This window comes from Cynara cardunculus (assembly GCF_001531365.2).
Source record: "Cynara cardunculus var. scolymus isolate 2C chromosome LG 12, CcrdV1, whole genome shotgun sequence".
NCBI lineage: Eukaryota > Viridiplantae > Streptophyta > Magnoliopsida > Asterales > Asteraceae > Cynara > Cynara cardunculus.
The window spans coordinates 25966334-25986757 of record NC_037539.1 but is presented as its reverse complement, the minus strand read 5'-3'; the positions used below and the strand labels follow the sequence as shown (position 1 = coordinate 25986757).

Sequence of the window (20424 nt, the reverse complement as noted above, 5' to 3'; positions counted from 1 at the left end):
AGATTTTTTGTACCACCTATTTTGATGGGACAAAAAAAAATGCTTTCATGTCCTACTTGTCATATCCCAATGTAATGTCACATTAAACATAGGACATGTTTTTATACTTCTTGTCTCATCCAATCCCGTGTACCAAACGCACGCTAATGGACTAACCAAGTTCAGCTCACCTTCTACCCATCAAAAAGGAAAATGATTAAAGCTTCCTACAAGGCAACAATTTTTAACACTGAGGAGTAGCTCAACTGGTAAGACCATGATTATTCACTCCCAAGAGGCAGACCTTCAAATCTCCTAAGAGCCGAAGCGACCGAACGGTTTGTTTTGACTGTGAGTCGAGGTGCATGCAAACTAGCCCAAATACCCACGATTACAAGGCAACAACTCTCTCCGGTTAAATGACCATATTCGAAGAAACATATAACATACGATAAAGTGTAACTCTTTGAAATTGATGATAATTGTGATGGGATTGGGAATTGGGACCACACAGCATGCTTGTATTGTACCATTTAGGTCCAATTAGATGCTAGATGTGGTACTATCATCACAACAAAAGCTAGTTGGCCACACTCCTATAAATCAATTGACAATGTCATGGGAGGTGAGAGTGAGACCAATAAATATTATCAACTTTTTTTTATAAATAAGTTAGTGTTTAATCTCAATAAAATAATCATAGACTACATTTAACCACATAAAGTATAGCATTGAATGTTTGAATTTTCAAATTGTAACATTTTAGTTTTTGTTGTAAACTAACTATTATTTTTGTGAAAATACTAAAAAACTATAATTTAGGAAAATAATTGTTCCAAGACAAAGTAAGAAACTAAATATAAGGACCACCGTAATTACTCCTTTTTTGTCTAAAATTGTTTATTCTTATAAAATATAGTTTTTTATGATGTTGCATAGAATAACAAACATTAATTTACAACAAAAAAACAAGTACAACGGTACGAAAAGTCAATCACTTAAAGTGTTAGATTGAGAGTGTTTTGAGAGCAAAAAACCAAACGAACCGGCAACAAATGTGAATATGAGAAGTACTAAGATTTTTATATCTAAATTAAAAAAAGTGTGTTTCTTTTCGTGGGAGAGAGGGCGTATGTTAAACTCGAATTGTGACACAAGTACACACGTGTCAACCCTACATTAGACAACTCCATGGTATCATTTGGACCATTCAAAAAAGTTTTCAACTTTCACCATGAATCATACCACCTACAATCATCTTCTATGGAAATAGACTTGCAAAATTTTAAAGTATGAAGAAAAAGGATACCTGCAAATTGTGTACGTTGCACTCTTTCTTAATGTTGAGAACCCTGCACGCTTTGCATAGGTATGGGTCCGTCCCACTACAGGTCCCCACAACTGTAGTGCTTGAAACACTGTCCCTGAAAGAAAGAACATGGTGGTCATATGTTGGGTGACATGAAATTAATGTGGCAAGGTTACCCATAAAGTAATTCTTTTCTACAAACATTCAGTTAAATATGTTTTTTCCAACTAAAAAGAAAATTATTACAAGTCTCAAATGGATGAAAGATATGTCAAATGAACCATGGTGGACTCTAATATGTACCTAAAGCATTACACATCCCAATAGAGCGTGTTAAACCCATCAAACGGAGGTTAACCTATACAATTTTAACGACTTTAAAGAACAAAAAGTAGGTAGGGGCACACGGTGTCCATGTCTGCATCCAAGAGATACATGGATTTCATTCAATGCCACAAGTTAGTGACCACAATTATAATGACTTCACATCAACCAGCATCCATGTTTAAATCCTAATACACTGATCAGTAGAGATAAAAATTTGTGAGATAATAACAAAATCTTCAAATTCATAAGTGAACTAAACACAAATTAATTTTTTAAGGAAATCCAAAATTCTCTGTATATTAATGTTGGTTATACTAGCAATCCTGAGTATGGTTGGCTGCATTACTTTGCATCAAAGAACCTCGATGATTTGAGATTTCAAAGAGAGTGTGTATATGGATGTTGGAAACAATCAAATAGTATACAAGGTATCTTACATGAAAATTTGTGTTTGCAGAAGCGGGATTGTGTATGGGGCTTACTCTTCTCTAAACACTACTCATCAAAAGAAATACTTAAAATCAATAATCTAAGCAAGTAATCATTGAAATCCCATCTCTTGATTACAAGTGTAGCATAATTGCAAATGTCAAGGTGGGTATGTTACACACAATGAGGGATATGATTGGCAATGGTGATTTGTGAGGAAAGGTTGCGGTGACGCGTGTAGGAGAAAGTGCGTTAACAACATATGTGATTCTCTCCCGTGTAGACATTTGAACGCACCATTAGAAAGACAAGACTGGTATCAGAGGGATATCATAAGGACTAAGAAGCGGTAGTGGCCCACCAAGAAAAGAGATTTGACTAACTGGAACAGTAAAGGAATTGGCCTTACATAGAAAGTGCATGAAAGGTGGCTAGTCATGTCCAAGAGCCCTATGGGATTCACCTCTTCCAATTTCTATCGGCTTCCATTTTTAGCCAAATCCCACTAGCTTGGGATAAAACTGCTTTTTTGACGCTTATGTACTGTAGGTAAAAACAATAATAATAGTAGTAGAAGCAGTTGTAATTGATCTATATTATATGCCTATGAAAGGAAGGTTAATAAAATTAGTAGTTACTCAAACACTACCCTCTGTTATTCCCTAACTTGAATGAACAGAAACTGAAGCCTGTGGTCCTCACACTCTTGTTTCTATCCATCTCTTCACCTTTTCCTTTGTTTTTCTTCTTTCTATAAAGACTGTATCCACTCTCTTTCTAGGGCATGGAAACAACAAAATCTGGAAGGGTAGTCAGAAGCATGAACGATAAGTTGAAAAATGAGATGATGGAAGATGGGGAAGAAGATGATGATGAAAACTTTGGTGAGGGTAGTAGGAAGAAGAAGGTACTGGGAAAGAGGGGTTCTGGTAGTGGAGGGTCCATACAACCTTGTTGTCAGGTGGAAGGTTGCACTACTGATATGACTAATTGCAAGACATACCATCGGCGGCATAAGGTCTGTGAAGTTCATGCTAAGGCTTCAATTGTTATCACTGGTGGATGTCAGCAGCGTTTCTGTCAGCAATGCAGCAGGTAAAGAAACTTATTATTCCAAGTATTTGGATGATTATATGTTAACAGTAGCTACAATATGACAAACAGTACATCAAAATAGCACATAAAGTCAGTTCCCTTGACAAATGGTCAGTTCAACCGACTACCGACGAGGACAGACACAAACAAACATACAAAAAGAGCCTGCCCAAGGATTATCAATTCATATCATCTCTTACTTGGAAAGTCTTTAGAGTTCAATTTAAGATTATCCGTCTCATATTGCAATTATTTCAAGAGACATCTCTATTTAGAAAAGTTGGTCAGTTGAATTATTTTCTGTCCCATAGATTTGAAGAAAATTGACATGAGTTCTTGGTGACAGGTAATTCAATTATGAATATGTATTGTAATCAACCAGAACCTGAAGTAAAGAATATGATTTTCTCATAGTGATTAAAAGAATAGACTAAAATAGGCTTACCAAAGTGAAACAAGAAGACTGAAGAAACAAATAGGCCTCCAATAGAAGTAAAAAAGATAATTAAGTACAGATAATGTATTAAAAAATTCGACTGCACCAACAAAGATTATAACTTTACTTCCATAATAAGTTCAAACTTTACAGTTTATCACCAGAACTCATATTGGTGATATAGTGTGTTTTAAACTTCACACAGAAACAAAAGAAGGTAGTCATACGAAAATTCAATTCTGTGATATTATTCATAGCAGAGATAATAATGAATGTATCAAATTTAATATATACTTAACAACTAGATTAGGAATAATAATCAGCATGGGACTAGAAAAAAGAATAAGGCCACCATCCATTCAATTTGCCTTTTATTTTTGTTACTTGTCTGGCGCCTTCTGCAGGTTCCATGACCTAACAGAATTTGATGATGCCAAAAGGAGTTGTCGTAGGCGTTTGGCTGGACATAATGAACGCAGGCGTAAAAGCTCCTACGAAACTTATGGAGAAAGTTCCTGATCATAAATGAGAAAAAGAGTTCTTGATGAGGAAAGGAGATGCTTAGAGATATTTCCACGGAAGAGCCTCACCAACTACTGATAAAATAAGACATAACTATGTTCGCTATCATGCTCTCTCTCTTCTGTCAGTCCATTAACTTAAATATCTAGAAGTGTTGCTGTGTAAGTAAATATGATGAACTTCATAAGAATATCCAAAGCAGTACAACTGTGTACCAGCCAATTATACTATCTTTATGATTACTTTCTGGGTGCAAATGGAAGTAACTTTATGATTCTGCATGCAAAGACAATATCGACATTGAGAAGCAAGTGCTTGTTATATGATATTTGATTACAGAAATTTTCTACTTCTAGCATAAACACCACTTCTAAGTTAAGTAGCTGCAAGTTCTACTCGCATCTATTACTAGGAATGCAACAAAGTTAGATTAAAAATTGGTTCAGCCTGAAAAGCAGACAATAGTATCTTGTAAGCTGGTGTGGTTATGACTTATGTCTAGTGCCATGAGGCATATATAATCTAAGGAGGGGTATTGGGGGAACTGAAAAGGTGATAAATGATAATCAAGCATCAAGCTTTGAATTGACGATAAGGGGTCACTTGCATTCTAGCATGAGTGATCAGTTAAGAACTTCACCTATAGCCGGTGACTAGACAGATAACTTATCCCTTGAAAGAGAGATCATGTATAAATGTGCTATTATTTATGTTAGGAACCTTCACTAACATTGTCCTTTATCCCTTATTCTGGCACAGCCACATTCATGGTTTACATCTGGCGGACCTCAGACCTCATTTACTGCACCAACAGTATATCCTAAACATAAAATGGTTGCATGTCTTTTCTCGTGCAAGTGTATTAACAAATTCATTATCTATAAAGGATTCCACAGAGATATCAATATTGTAACCCGCTGAGCCACCTCCCTGGCTCCTTGAAATATAGTCATTTTAGAACCATCACGTGTAATGCCTGATTTGAATAGACAGGTATGCAGACCCTTGATAGGTGTGATGATGTGCAAATGTGCTGTTTTTTTATGCAGTGAACCTTCAACAGCAACTGTCACAGTTGATGCACAACATGCTCTAGACATTATCTCCAGGATGACCATCAAATCACATATGTAAAATGGTAGCAAGGTTTGCCTTACCAGCTTAGTCTAAATAGTTGTTCTGGTCTGTTCATGCATACTATGATATTAGTCATTTTCATAGGTTTCCTCCATATAACTTACTCAAAGATTCATTTGAAGGTATGACAGCATTATAGCTTAAATACTTCCATGGATTCTTGTGACTATCAGTCTGTATCACATATTTTGCTTTCCCAAAAATGCTGACCATGTACTAGGATGTCTCTTTCCGCCATCCTTTGGATGAATTATGATATCTATCCCCCCTTGCAGAGGGGTTTCCCTTATAATCATGTGGAGTTTCTATTAAGCTCAGGACTGAGATCAGAAGTAGAATTAGAGATCTGAGCGGAGCAGTAGGGCAGGGTTAGGGAAAAGACTGAAAATCTAGAGAAGTCCAATAGTCGGATGGTACACGTTCGCATATTTGATGGGTTTCAAATATTGGAAAAACAACTATCCATAACTTAAGTCTGCTTAAGAGAGAAAGAAATCAACAAAATATAACACATGCAGAGTGGATGAAAAAAGGGCAAACTAACTACTACTTAATACAGCTTAGCATAACATTATCCACCTCTTCAGAAGAACCTAAATGATTGGCAATAAAGTCTAGTTGCAGGAAACTCGACTCATAATCAAAGACATCTTCAGTGTTAGTAAAATGCCTCTGGATAAGAGCTTGGTGATTTAATTATGATCCAAAGAGAATGAACATGGTTTCCAAAGCTCCCAAAGGTTCAACCATGAGAGTTGAAGGGAAAGGCAGTGGCAGCACAACGTCAACCTAGTTCTGCAAATGGCAGACGTAAAACACTGGATGAAATCTGAAACTTGGGGGCATCTGTAACTTGTTGCACAATCCCTCTTTCACCATAGTTCGGGTGGGACCATGGAATCTGGGTGTGAATCAAGTTCCCAATTGGCTCACAGTCTGTTGTCATAAGGCTGCAATGAACCTCAATGCATTCATTATTGTGCCTGTTTGCAAACATTGCCAATATGAGTCCTGTGCAACTGGTTTTTAAGAGCAAGCACTTCCTATTTTTTTTCTCTATCACAAGAACACGTGAAAATAAAAGAGTGATGAATTAATTTCCATGGATATAGAAAGTTGAGTCGGATAATGCCGCAGAGATAGTAGAGGCTTTGAAAGAAGTAAAGGAGGTTTTAAGTATGGTAATAAGATCAAGAAAAAACCTCAAATTTCTCAGTAGCATATGCTTTTGATGTTTGTTTGTAAACACTCTGTTTTGAAACATGACTCTCAACTAGCAAACCTTTAGGAGTGGTCAAAACTCTAGGGAGATGGATTATGTCCTCATAATGAAAGGAAACTAGGTATCATACATACAGTCTTACCTTGGGAGAGTTGTGAACAACATAAAACACATCAATGCATTTAGCAGCAGACTTATGCATGAGGAATGTGTCACACACATCAACAGAGTTAAAAAGCCTGAAACTAGATAGTAAAATCCAAGTATGTTCAACAATCAAATGGAGAAAGACAAGCCCAAGAATATTAAAGGAAAAGCTAACAGGATTTGGGGTAAAAGATAAGGTGCAACTAAAGCCTAGCAAAGAAAGTAAGCGAAGAATTAAAGGAAGTCAAAATGAAACAAAAAACATTTGGTGAAATGAGGAAGCAGAAGAGGCTATTAAGAAGAATGCAAGCTAAAGTATCGTAAAGATTGTGAGTGAAGAAACCATGAAGAAGTATTTAGCGAAAAGCGAAACTAAAAGTAAAGCATATAATTTGTAGAAGAAACCAGGAACAAAAAAGGAGGGAAAGATGCATATAAGTGACTGGGAACATAGGGTCCTATGTTGAATCAAGCACATAAAGGATGAGAGCCAAAGACTTGGTAAACTACGACGAGGTTAGAGAACATAGAGGGTTAATGTTTTCTAGTTGAGTGTAAGGTATTGGAATATCAATTAAGTTTCTGCCTAGGAGATCAACAAATGCTATTTTCTTCATTAGAAAACTCAGAGAGATAAGAAGTAACGTATACAGAATTTGCATATGTTGTTTATTGAAATTAAGAAGGCACATAATAGAATACCAAGGAAAATGGCCAAGTGGGTTCTTGAAAATAAGAAAGACCCCTAACATGTTTGTAAATGTGATTGAAGATACGAGGGTGCCTTGGCTCTCAAACCAAGCCAAATGAAAAAATAAATGTGGGAAATCAGAAATAAATTTATAAGGTTCTACAGAGAGTTCGAGACTGAAGTTCCCCCACCTGGGGATGACACTTCCATGTGAATGTCACTTTAAGCACTCAACATCCCCCCACAAAGGAATTAAAACAATATTCAGGGTTGTTAATATCACATGCTAAACACACCATTCTACATTTCTAGAACGAGGAAATTATGTATGTATACTGATGCAGAATCGAGATAACTCAGATTCTTTCTAGTAGACGATAGGGTAAACACAAAATGTGATAGGAAAACTAATATCCTTCTGAATAATCTGGAAGAGTACAATCACTACCTTATATAGCAATAGCCAAAAATGGCAAGTTATGTAAAAGTTCACAAATTATTACCAAACTTAAAATAATGACATTCACCAACTATAATAGCACTTAACGGAACCAATCTCCAAAATCATACCTTAAAAGATATAATAGTCGAAGTTATATTACATATCACACATACAAATGTCACCCTTATATTCTCATTCTTTTTAAAAGAATATTAAAATGATGATTATATGAACAATACATAAATCAATGCACAAATCTGGTCAACACAGACTTGGCCGAACTTCATCTCCGGTCAAGCCTTGGCCGGTTTATCCAATCCTGACAACACTATTCAACTTATCCGATTTATTAATCCGGACAATACAAGTAAGCATATAACAATTAATCACATATTAATTACCTCGGGTGATAACCAAGATCCGGTTATCACATTTACCTTTTGTTTGTTTCATTTATGTTCTGTTATAAATTTTGTTTTACAGGTTCCTCATATTTACTCATATTATTATTAATTCAGAGGGTCATTTTTCATTTATGTTCTGCATTATAGTTATCCGGCCATAGACGCTCTGCATGTACTACGTAGCTCCTCTGAGCCTCGCTTCGTGCTTCACTCAGAGCATCAGAGTGGCTCTGTATGTACTACGCAGAGCCTCTGAGCCTCACTCCGTGTTTCATATAGAGTTTTACAAAGAAACTGCAAGTACTATGCAGCGCCTCTATGCCTGATTCCGTGCCTGATGCAGAGCTACAACGCAGAGCCTCTTTCTACAAAAAATTTAATCAGACTTGTACATTTGTCTAACCTTAGAAATTAACTCCGATTATTAATTCTTTATAAAATACATATTATTTTCGTTTAATTTTTGTAAATTAATTACACGGGTTCGAACCTTGTATATATATATATTACATATCTTTTTTTTTAGTTATATTTAATAACTAACTATTGCTCTTATCCAAATTCTCTTGGAGTTTTTTGCTAGGTATTTGACCAAATAAGATCGTCCAGTTCCTATAGGATTTGCCATGACCTTTTACTATCGTCCCACCGTTACTGATGCTTTTGCTTCTGTTCAATACATAATGACTGAAGCTAATTTTGGTTGGTTAATCCGATCAGAAAATACAAATTGATACATACTTAATCAGTATTGATTCTTTTGAAAGGTAGGCATACGACGTACAAAAAGTTCACGCCCTTCTTTATCTCTAAAGATAGGATGTCCTAACCATCCAACCGCTATTCCATCCCCGTTATCCATTGAGCCTGCCCTGAATAATCCTCCTTTTGCCGGATATGTTGGATTTGAATCAGATTTCGTAAATGAGTAAAGCATTACACATAGTATGCCCGTCCCCCATCAGCGTATTTTTTTGTTTTACGCGCCCGTAATATATATATATATATATATATATATATATATATATATATATATATATATATATAGAGAGGAAAAGGTTCAAACGAGAACCCTGTGATTTACGAGAACACGAGAACAACCTATTAGCTTCATATTGTGATAACAAAAAAATTTAAAGATTTTTTAAATTAAAATTGAAATTTAAAACAATTCAAAAAAATTTGAGAGTCAAAAGGGTAATATTGGAAAACAAAATGATAAAATTTTAAACACGATCACATTAACCAAATAATCTTGGAAATTAGAGTTATCGATTTATTTCAACAGTTATTGTTTATTCAAACTGAGAAGTAGGTATCAATTTCAAACTGAGAAAAAGGTATCCAAAGAATAGAAGAAATCGAAGATCAAGACTTACTTTTATTATTACAGTTTAGGACAATTTATCACAACTCACTTTTATTATCACAGTTTATCACAATTTAGGACAATTTATCACAACTTACTTTTATTATCACAGTTTATCACAAGTTATCCCAGTCAGTTTATCATAGTTTAGGACAATTTATCACAAGAAAAATATTATTTATCTTAAATGATTGGTTCACATTTGATCTCACAGTTACCACAGAACTAATTAGTTTTCATTTGATTAGTCCCCCTATATATATACATATATATATATATATATAAGCCGTTTGAAATCACCTGGAAATAGTCTATTTAATATAAAATAGGCATTGTGTTATCATAGGAAATATTGGTATTTACATGGAGACAAGAGAAAAGCTATATATATATATATATATATATATATATATATATATATATAAAAGCAGTTTGAAATCACTTGGAAACAAAAGTTATGCTCAGGAACATTTCCTTCTCCATAACCAACATTGGTCTTCCAACAACATCATGGAAGGAATAACTTGTCTGCATAGACTAAGAAAGGAGCTTTAGGGACGTTTATCAAACGCTTACCAGGTAAGCGTTTACCAACAAGAGTCTCACATACCTTATAAAGTAACAATCCCGACTATCAAAATGGATTAATGGCAAGTGTTTATAACCGGTAAGTGCTTACCGATAAGAGCCATCATCCTCACTTACCGGATAAGACACTTGATCCTTGTCTTCCATCTTACCAGGTAAGATTCTCAGTCCTTATTATATTCACCCGACAAGGTAATTGAATTAGTAAGCGCTTACCAGTTACCAAGGTAAGTGTTTGGTAAATGGCCTATTAATTTACCATATCATATTAAAACATCCACATGAAGTATAAAATGTCATTAAGAGGTGGTTTAACAAACGCTTAATGGGTAAGCACTTACCAGCAAGACTCACCTCATTTACTTTTTGGGGTAACATTCCAAGCCATCAAAATGGATTGATGGTAAGGGTTTATAAACCGGTAAGCTCTTACAGCGTAAAAGTTATCACCCCCACTTACCAAATAAGACTCTCCATCCTTCCCTACTCTCTTACCCGGTTAAGATTCTTCGTCTTTATTATTTTCACCAGGTAAGTAAGATAATGGAACTAATAAGCACTTACCAAGGTAAGAGTTTAGTAAACGTCCCCTCAGTTTTTGTGCGCACATTTCCAAAGCAGTTATATTATAACTACCAGGTGAAAATGACAAATAACAATAGGATTCATACATAAGCAAGCACAATAATTAAGTAGATTTATATTTTATTGTTTTTGCCTTGAAAAGGCTAAAGACATATTTCTTCCATTCCAAATATGGGAATCAACCTCCAAGTTCTTGAAATCTTACTAACCGTAAAGAAAAACTGCAATGATTTTCCAGCTTTCTCAACACAAGCCACAAATATCAGTACCAAAAGTTCTTTTGAATCAATAAGCAACAACCTGCCAAAATGGATCAAGCACTTAGCTTACCCAAGAGCACAATAAATCTTACTATTATATGGAAAAGTCGAAATAATGATACCAATCAACAAATAAAATACACAAAGTATTTCTTAGTTTTTCATTACAACATATTTTACTCTTATTTGTATTGCAAAAGTTAATATTTACCTAGAGAAGTTAAATATGACAACCAATTCTAAGACTTCAGAATATTACATAGCCTCTTGTGATAATACACCAACTAATATACTGGTAGACATTCATGGCATCTAAATTGACATCTCCGCAATTGCAATCAACCAGCAACATTATAGTCAACAATTACAGAAAATTGGGGGCATTATTCAGTTTAGGGGCTCATGAATAACATTAAAGGTGGAAATTTACAAGTTCTTGAAACAATAACAAGCAGAGCATGAATGGCTATCTTTGGTGCGTGAAATGGCTATCTTTGAGCGTGAAATTGGGGGCATTATTCAATTTAGGGGCTCATGAAACAGTGGTAAAACCCCCATTTTTCAACCACCACCACCAAATCATTCTTGTAATGAAACAAATCAACATTGATTAGCATCAAATAACATCATATGCATTATACCAAAATACAGAATCTAAGTTGAACACTCTATATATGATGTGGATAATCGTTTAGCTATAGTGGATCTGAAATTTAATTAATATTATAAAATGTCATATAAATCATAAAAGGTATCACAACACCCATAAATCAAACCCTTTAAGTCTTATTGAAACCTACAGAAAAATAGCACCAACCGTAAGTTCATAAAGTTGAGAATTAGAACTTTCAAGCCAGGAGCATACCGAAAACAATGTTGGTTGGATTCATAGCAACCTGATTCTTGGCAGCATCCCTGATGAGATGCTCAGTATAAAACCAACATAAGAGGGTGTCGTCTTACTGCCCTGATCATTGGTAATGATCTCAACACCATCATGTTGCCAAACATCAAGAGAGAGAGAGAGAGAGAGATTAAGGGGGAGGGTGTTAAGAAGGGGTGATTTAAGAGAGAGCGTCGATCAGGATTTCATCCCCTTTCTTGTTAGGTGGGGGTAAGAGAGGGACAAATGCATGGAGGGAGGGTGGTGAGAAACAGTGGAACCAACAAAATTCTTATAATAAAAGAGTTGATCTATGGTGACACATCCATCCCAAAGGTACATAAAGCTAATGACTTGAAGCCAGTGAATGAAAATTTATACCCTTTTGAACAAAGATTCAGACAATATCTTTTTTTTCTTTCTAAAACAAGATAAAAAGTTAATTTGATGTGTTTTTACCATTTAAAAAATGCCATTAATAGTTTAAAAACCCAAAATATACAAAAACCATTATTCGATCATGCCCGTCTTGCAGTATTGCTAAGAATAGAGAACAGAAATAACATGCAAATGCAAAATGTGCAAAAACATAAACCGATCTTAAAGCAAGAACAGAAATCAGCAACAATTAAACCATGACCTTATGAAGCATACAACAACATTCCAGTAKCTTACCTCGTTCAAAACCAGAAGTACATCTTATGATAAAGCAACTTCACGTTAGAAAAGTCCAGGGTTTTGCAAAAGTACTTTCAAAACCTACAAATCTGCATTAGAAAAAAGTTGGAGTTGAGTTATTAGAAAGATCACACAAAACCTGAATTAAAAGAACTTAACCAAAGAAATACTTCTTGGTTTGCAAAAACCTTTTACCAGCAATTCTCAAATACCACAAAATCACAAGTTCACAACTCTAGCTAATAAAAATCAGTTTTTTGTAATTAATGAAATGGGGGGGGGGATTCTACCCTTAAAGAGATGGGTGGTTGTTCCCATGAGACCCCCAGCTTGTAAGAATTACCCACTTGTACCTACATCAAAGCAAGAAGAAAACTTAAGTTAGGAGTTTTCCATGCAAAAAAAACATATAACCCACGCAATAAGAAATAAGTTAGATGTGCAATGAATGTTAACTAATTATGCACTGTTGCCGTATTATTGTCATGTATCTCATAGTAACCCGACTTAGACAACCCTAAGATAAGTATAATGCAAGAAATAGCAATGAAACAAACACATATATACCTTCTCAGGTCCAGGAGTTGTATTTCCTTCTTGTTCCACTCCCGTGATTTTTTCAGCACTTCCACCTCCCATAACAACATGTTTATCTGCAACATCGTCAATAGTAGGTCCTACAACTCCAACAGCAACTGTGTTAGGAACAATCTCACAAGGAGGCACCAGGTCTGAATCAATCAACCTAATGCCTTTGCCTCTACCAGCAGCACTTGGTTTCACCAGTATTGCTACCGAAGGCCCTTTTGCGTCAACTGCAACATTACCCCTTCCTCTTCCTCTATCGATTTTCCTTCTGGTTCTATTTTGTGTAGGTGCAATAATATTTTCAGCTTGATCAACAGGTTGAGCGGCATGGTACATATCTCCAAGCCATTTTGATCTATATGTTCCACCCAAGAACTCATTTCCCCAAGCAACCCCTTTAAGCCTCTAATCAACTATAAAAACAAAGTAAATGAATGCACAAGAAGAAACAAATTACAATCCATAACAATAGATAAATTCCCTTCCTAATTCTATGAAATATTGCATCCTCGAAATGAAAAGTAAGAGAAACTTGCTAGAATGAGGGCAAAGTTGCTTACGTAGAAAGCAAAACATGTCAGAAAGAGTATTGTATTTAGCAAAAATACCAAGTAGATGTTTATACAGATTCTACACTCAATGCTTTGAGGTTTTGATTCTTTTGGGATAACAAATATATTCCGAAGAAACAGTGATCAACAACATTCAAATTATACATCCATCACATGTCAGATCACCAAACTAAAAATTAAAAAAACTTTCTTCATTAGGCGTATAAGTACACAAAAAATCAAATTTATTTACTCTGAGAATGCAAAACAAGTCAAAACCAATATCAGAAAAAAAATTCAAATCCAACTGAGTACCATAAATCCGTACTGAAAGAGACTATAAAACACAAAGAAACGTAAATCAACACACACGTAAATTGGAGAATACCTTGTCCAAAGATGAATTTGAAGACCTAGGTACACAGTGAGCAAAGATGAAGATACAAATTAGCAAGAATCTCCCAAAAATGGTTACGATTGATTACAAAAGTCGATCAGTTCCAAGTATACCAACAACATTTGATCAATAAATAGAAACCTAGAAAATTTAAGGGACAAAAATCAGGGCAAAGGGGTAGGATAAAAACAGACTTCGCGGGAGAAATTGTCTGTCACAAGGAGATTTCAAATCATGCTCTTCATCTTCTCTCTAAAACCTTGAGATGAAACGTACATTGAACCAGAAGAACGAATTGTTCCCTGCTGTTAGAGAAAATGAAAATCGTTAGAATACAAAATTGTTGATGGAACCACCAAGGAAGGATCTTCAGACTATTAGGGTTTGAGGTTTCTTTAGCAACATTCGGAGAGTGAATATTACCTTAATCGTGAAGATGGCGTCCGTAAAGCAAGAAGAAGGCGATAGCAGAAGGAGAAAGTATGCCAAATTCTCTCGGGTATAAACCGTATCTTCAAAGCCCGGAATCGCCTTATGGATTTGGAAAGAATTATAGAGGCACGAGTGTTTGCCTGTCGTTGGTGGCTTGTTCTTGATGGATGAAATCGAGAGGCATGTGAGGGCGAGATAAATTAGGCTGGACGTGGAGAGAGGGAGAGAAATCAGGTTGGGACATGGCTTGTAGGTATTCATTATATTTGATAGCATGATATATATTAAATTAAAAAATATTTAATATTATATTTATTTTGAAGGTATTAACGAAATAATTTTAATGATATAATTTATAAAAATAAATGTATTTTTTTCATGCATTTTAATTTATATACTTTTTTTTATATTAATATGATAAAGATGTAAAATAAAAAAAATATATATATATATACCATCCATAACATTATTTAAGAAAAATTAAGTGGTGTAACTTTCATAAGATTTTGTTACTTAAAGATCGTAATTATTTGTTTGGTAATATCTGACAAAATCTACTTGAAAATATAAAAATGGAATTTTTTAAAATACTTATATTTAAAGAACGTTTACAGCAAGAAAATAGATTTTAAAAATGAAATTATTTAGGGGTTGATTGATAATTGTTGAATGGTTTGATACAGAATGATTAAGTGGTCAGAATGATTAAGAGGCTTCATGATTGTTAGAAACACCTTTACTTGGAATCCACTGAAAGTCGCTTTTCACTTTCAGATTGAAGTATTTCGACGGTACAATCGAAATCTCAATCGGATAAAATTCAGTGACAGAACTTCGAATCTGAAATTGTTATGAAAATCTGTGTACCTCTCTTACTCTCCACGAAAATTTGACCAATTCGAAATATAAAAAGAAAAACCGTATGGCAGTTTTTTCACCTAAAAACCGGGTCAAAAACCGTATAAAAAAAACTGTCAAAAATGACAGTTTTTCACCTAAAAACCGGGCCAAAAACCGTATGAAAAACTGTCAAAAAAAAGGCAGTTTTTCACCTAAAACCGGGCCAAAAACCGTATGAAAAACTGTCAAAAATAGCAGTTTTTCACCTAAAATCGGACCAAAATAAATTCAAACAAGTGTGCACTCCGCACCTTCCTTACTTTATTCGATATTTATCTTGATTACATTGGTCAACAAATTAATCYCATTACACTTAAGTGATATTAGTGATACTAATCACCAACAATCCTCCCYCATTTAAGTGTAATCTTGATTAACTTAAATCAATTTCATAACAAAACAAACTGATGCATAAATGAAATATCATGACGATTGAATTTCACATTAGTATACTACTCATTTCAAATATTCGAATATCAGGGTGTCACTAAGGAAGTAAGGATTGAACCCTTTCTATTCATAGTGAATACATGAAGATAATATACACAACAGTTTACATTCTCATGTTCTAACTTGACACTATATTTTACTAGCCTGTGTCCTATCCTTCAATAAGCATATCAAAGCTAAGTCCCAAACTTCTTGAAGCGGCTAAACTTCTTGCTTATATAGGTAGTTCTCTTACTCTTGCATCTGCATATGCAATTTTTCAAAAGAACTATTAAGAAATATAATTTCAACCTCCTTTACTTGCAGTTCTGAACACATACCTTGGGATGACGCTAATAATGTGTTCCAATCTTTAGATATCAAGCTTTCCACATTGAATTCAACATCTAACATTATATTAGATGGGAATTGGGTATCTTAATATGAAAGATTTTAGGTGAACTTTAAACCTATCCCCACAGCCGCCTTGTGTACAAGATCTCTAGCTAACCCTTTGGTTAGATGATCGGCTAAATTCAACTGAGTTCTCACAAACTCCACCGATATCACACCATTCATGATGAGCTCACGAATCATGCTATGTCTAACACCTAAATGTCTAGACTTCCCATTATACACTTGACTATAAGCCTTAGCCAAGGTGGCAGCACTATCACACCGGATAGAAATGATAGATATCGGTTTGGGCCATAACGGAATTTCATATATCAAATTCCTTAGCCACTCAGCTTCTTTACCAGCTGCAGCCAATGCTACAAATTCAGACTCCATTGTTGAGTTTGTAATACAAGTTTGTTTATTGGAAGCCCAACAAATGACACCTCCTCCTAGAAGGAAAACCCAACCACTCATAGACGAGTGATCCTCCAAATTTGTAATCCAACTGGCATCTGAATAACCTTCTATAACTGAAGGAAATCCTCTATATGTCAAACCATAATCCATGGTTCCTTTCAAATACTTGAATACTCGACTTAAAGCTTGCCAATGATGTGAACTAGGATTACTGGTATACCTATTAAGCTTTCCTACAGCATATGCTATATCGGGCCTAGTGCTAATCATGGCATACATAAGACATCCTATAGCTCTCGAGTATTCAAGCTGAGACACTRGAACACCTGTATTAGGTAGAAGCTTAAGATTAGGATCTATTRGAGTGCTAACAGGAGAACAATTTCCAAAGTTAAWTTTTTTCAATATCTTCTCAATATAATGAGATTGAGAAATTGAAATTCTATTGTTTCCTTGTTTGATTCTTAATCCAAGAATCACCTCAGCCTCCCCCAGGTCTTTCATATCAAAACTAGATGATAAGAACTTCTTGGTTTTATCAACTTGATCTTGATCAGTACCAAAGATCAACATATCATCTACATATAAACAAATTATAACTTCTTTACCAGAAGTATCAAATTTGCTATATACACACTTATCAGCTTGGTTTAGTGCAAAACCATTAGATAAGACMACATCATCAAACTTTTGATGCCATTGTTTTGGTGCTTGTTTCAGACCATATAATGACTTCTTCAACTTGCACACCTTGTTTTCATTTCCAGGCATCACAAACCCTTCATGTTGTTTCATATAAATTTCCTCATCCAATTCACCATTCAAGAATGCAGTCTTTACATCCATTTGATGAATTACAAGATTATGTATAGCTGCAAGAGCTAACAACAATCTAATAGTGGAAATCCTAGCAACAGGAGCATAAGTATCAAAGAAGTCAATACCTTCTTTTTGCCTAAARCCTTGAATAACCAACCTGGCTTTGTACTTATCTATGGTGCCATCCACTTTCATCTTTCTTTTGAGGATCCATTTACATCCTAATGCTTTGCAACCAAGAGGCAAATCAGTTAAAACCCATGTATTATTATACATGATCGAATCAATCTCATCCTGGATTGCTTCTTTCCAGAAAGCAACATCCCTAGATGCCATGGCTTCACTAAAAGTCTTTGGATCCTCTTCAATAATAAAAAAATATTGATGTTGAGACACAGTCTCATCTCTTGTTCCTTTAACTAGATAAAGTTGAAAATCAGATCCAAAAGACTTAGCTTTTCTAGCTCTAGTGCTTTTCCTAGGTTTAGATGGTCCAGGTACAGAATCTGTACCACCACACACATTTTCAGCTTGAGTTGTAGTTTTGTAGGAATGAATCATGTCCCTTGGTCTAGATATAGATGTAAATCTCTCTTCATCAAATATAGCATCTCTTGACTCYATAACAGTGTTAACTGACACAGAGTCATTAGATTCTATAACATAAAATCTATATGTTTTGGAATGCTCAGCATACCCAATGAAGATACAATCTATACCTTTCTCACCTAGTTTTTGCCGTTTGGGTTCAGTGAGCCTTACAATTGCTCTACAACCCCAAACTTTGAGATAACTCAAATTTGATACCTTTTTATACCAAATTTTATAAGGGGTGTTTTTTAGGGATGGTGATTTGCCCCGACCCGGTGGGGAACCCGGTTCACCCGACCCGAACGGGGACGGGGATTCCCCGCTAAAACGGGTCCCGGGGCCGGGGACGGGGATCCCCGGTAGACTTAAACCGGGGGCGGGGTCGGGGACGGGGAATGTTACTCAAAACGGGGTCGGGGTCGGGGCCGGGGATCCCCGGTATAATCAAACTAAAGCATACTTTTTACCGGGGTTTACCGGGTTTTGACCGGGGATTGCTAGAATTTGACCGGGGACGAGATGATAATCCCCGTACCCGCCGGGGACCGGGGCCGGGGGACGGTATTACAAACTGGGGTCGAGGCTGGGGATTACAAAACCCGCCCCATCCCCGCCCCGTTGCCATGCCTAGTGTTTTTACTCCTTTTATTCGGAGTTCTATTCAATATATAACAGGCTGTCAACATAGCCTCACCCCAAAAACCATCACTTAGGCCTGAATAAGACAACATGGAATTAACCATTTCCTTCAAGGTTCTATTCTTCCTTTCAGCCACACCATTTTTCTGTGGTGTGTAAGGAGCCTTGGTTTGATGTATTATACCAGTAGACTCAAAATAAACTGGATCATAATACTCACCACCTCTATCAGTACGCAAAACTTTTATCAACTCATTTCTATGTARYTCTRCTTCTTGTTTATAAATTTTAAATTTATCAAGAGCTTCATCCTTTGTGTGCACCAAATAAACATAACAATATCTAGATGCATCATCAATAAAAGTAATAACATACTTTTTATTTCCTAGTGAAGGTGTAGCATGAAAATCACATAAATCACTATGAATGAGTTCTAATACTTTGCTTTCTCTTTTAACATCCTTAAAAGGTTGTCTTGTAATCTTGGTTAACATGCAAGTTTTACACTTTTCATTATTCATGTCAAAAGCGGGTATTAAACTCATTTTAGACATATCCTTTAACCTTTTATAATGAACATGTCCTAGTCTAGCATGCCATAAAACAGATTTACTTAGCTTATTACTACTAGATGTCATCATACAAATAGAGTTAACATAAGAAGGATAATCTAGATTCAACCTAATCATACCATTACATACATAGCCAAATCCAACAAAAGTACCATGTCTTGACAAGATATACTTGTCACTTTCCAACACTTGTTTGTAGCCACACTTATTCAACACAATTTCAGACAAGAGGTTCTTTCGAATCCCCGGTAAATACAAAACATTGTCTAAACATAAACACTTTCTAGATGTGAACTTAATTAAAACACGTCCTAATCCCTTGATTGATTCCGTTGCAACATTTCCCATCTTCACGATAGATCCATCTTCAATTGGTTGACATTCTTTAAACCAACGAAGATCCTTGCAAACATGACGTGTTGCACCAGAATCAACCCTCCAAGCAACGTCATCATCCTGCACATAATATGCCTCATAAATTACAGAAATATAATTCTGAACATTATTTAAATTGTGCACTAAATCACAATTCTGACCTTGTTGCTTTCCTGGATCCTTAGACCCACTTGGACCAGTTCCATCCTTGTTCACTTTAYGAACACGACAATCCTTCTTGAAATGACYAGGTTTACCACACCTCCAACACACCAATTTAGGCTTTTTGTTGGAAAACTTGTCATCTCCACCTTTGTGTTTCCGTTTGTTATCTTTAAACTTGTTGAAATTCTTAGACCCATCCCCTTCCACCATGTTCACAGAAGAAGAACCAACTTGGTTTTTACCTTTAGGATTATTGTCAAGTTCTTGAGTCCTCAAAGACTCTTCAATCCTAAAGTGACTTCCAAGTTRAACCAGACTTAATTCTTCCTTCTTGTGTTTYAGAGTGTGTTTAAACTYTTTCCAGGAARGAGGCAATTTGTCAATAATCATAGCAACCGAGATGGCTTCATCCATCTTTAGATTATGTTGAACAAATTGTCCCAGAATCCTCAACAATTCATGAAATTGTTCCATGACAGATCTGGTATCTACCATCTTGTAATTCATGAAATTACCAACCAAAAACTTCTTGCTAGAAGCATCTTCTGCCATATACTTGGATTCCAGAGAATCCCATAGTTCTTTTGCAGATTCAACGTTTTGATAAATATCAAACAAGGAGTCGGACATACCGTTTAAGATGTGAC

General features: G+C 35.5%; 2 protein-coding genes across 5 annotated transcripts; one reads left to right on the top strand and one right to left on the bottom strand.

Moving 5' to 3' along the window:
• The first annotated feature begins 2773 nt into the window (after positions 1-2773).
• LOC112523221 (squamosa promoter-binding protein 1-like) lies at positions 2774-4365 on the top strand. Its single transcript, XM_025132740.1, has 2 exons — positions 2774-3139; positions 3980-4365. Exons 1-2 carry the CDS (start codon positions 2829-2831, stop codon positions 4092-4094), a joined length of 426 nt encoding a protein of 141 aa, XP_024988508.1. The 5' UTR covers positions 2774-2828; the 3' UTR covers positions 4095-4365.
• Positions 4366-10692: 6327 nt separating this feature from the next.
• Positions 10693-14723, bottom strand: LOC112523220 (casein kinase 1-like protein HD16). 4 transcript variants are annotated; one of them, XR_003070250.1, is made up of 6 exons: positions 14463-14723; positions 14031-14344; positions 13071-13504; positions 12794-12856; positions 12501-12592; positions 10693-10982 (listed from the first exon to the last, which is right to left on the bottom strand). XR_003070250.1 is itself a non-coding variant. In XM_025132739.1 (4 exons), exons 2-4 carry the CDS (start codon positions 13425-13427, stop codon positions 12578-12580), a joined length of 435 nt encoding a protein of 144 aa, XP_024988507.1. In that variant the 5' UTR covers positions 13428-14344; positions 14463-14723; the 3' UTR covers positions 12024-12577. The 4 variants fall into 4 exon arrangements, 1 of the variants encoding a protein (XP_024988507.1); XR_003070249.1 differs by having other exon boundaries at positions 13071-14344; XR_003070251.1 differs by having other exon boundaries at positions 13071-14341; positions 14463-14710.
• Positions 14724-20424: the final 5701 nt, after the last annotated feature.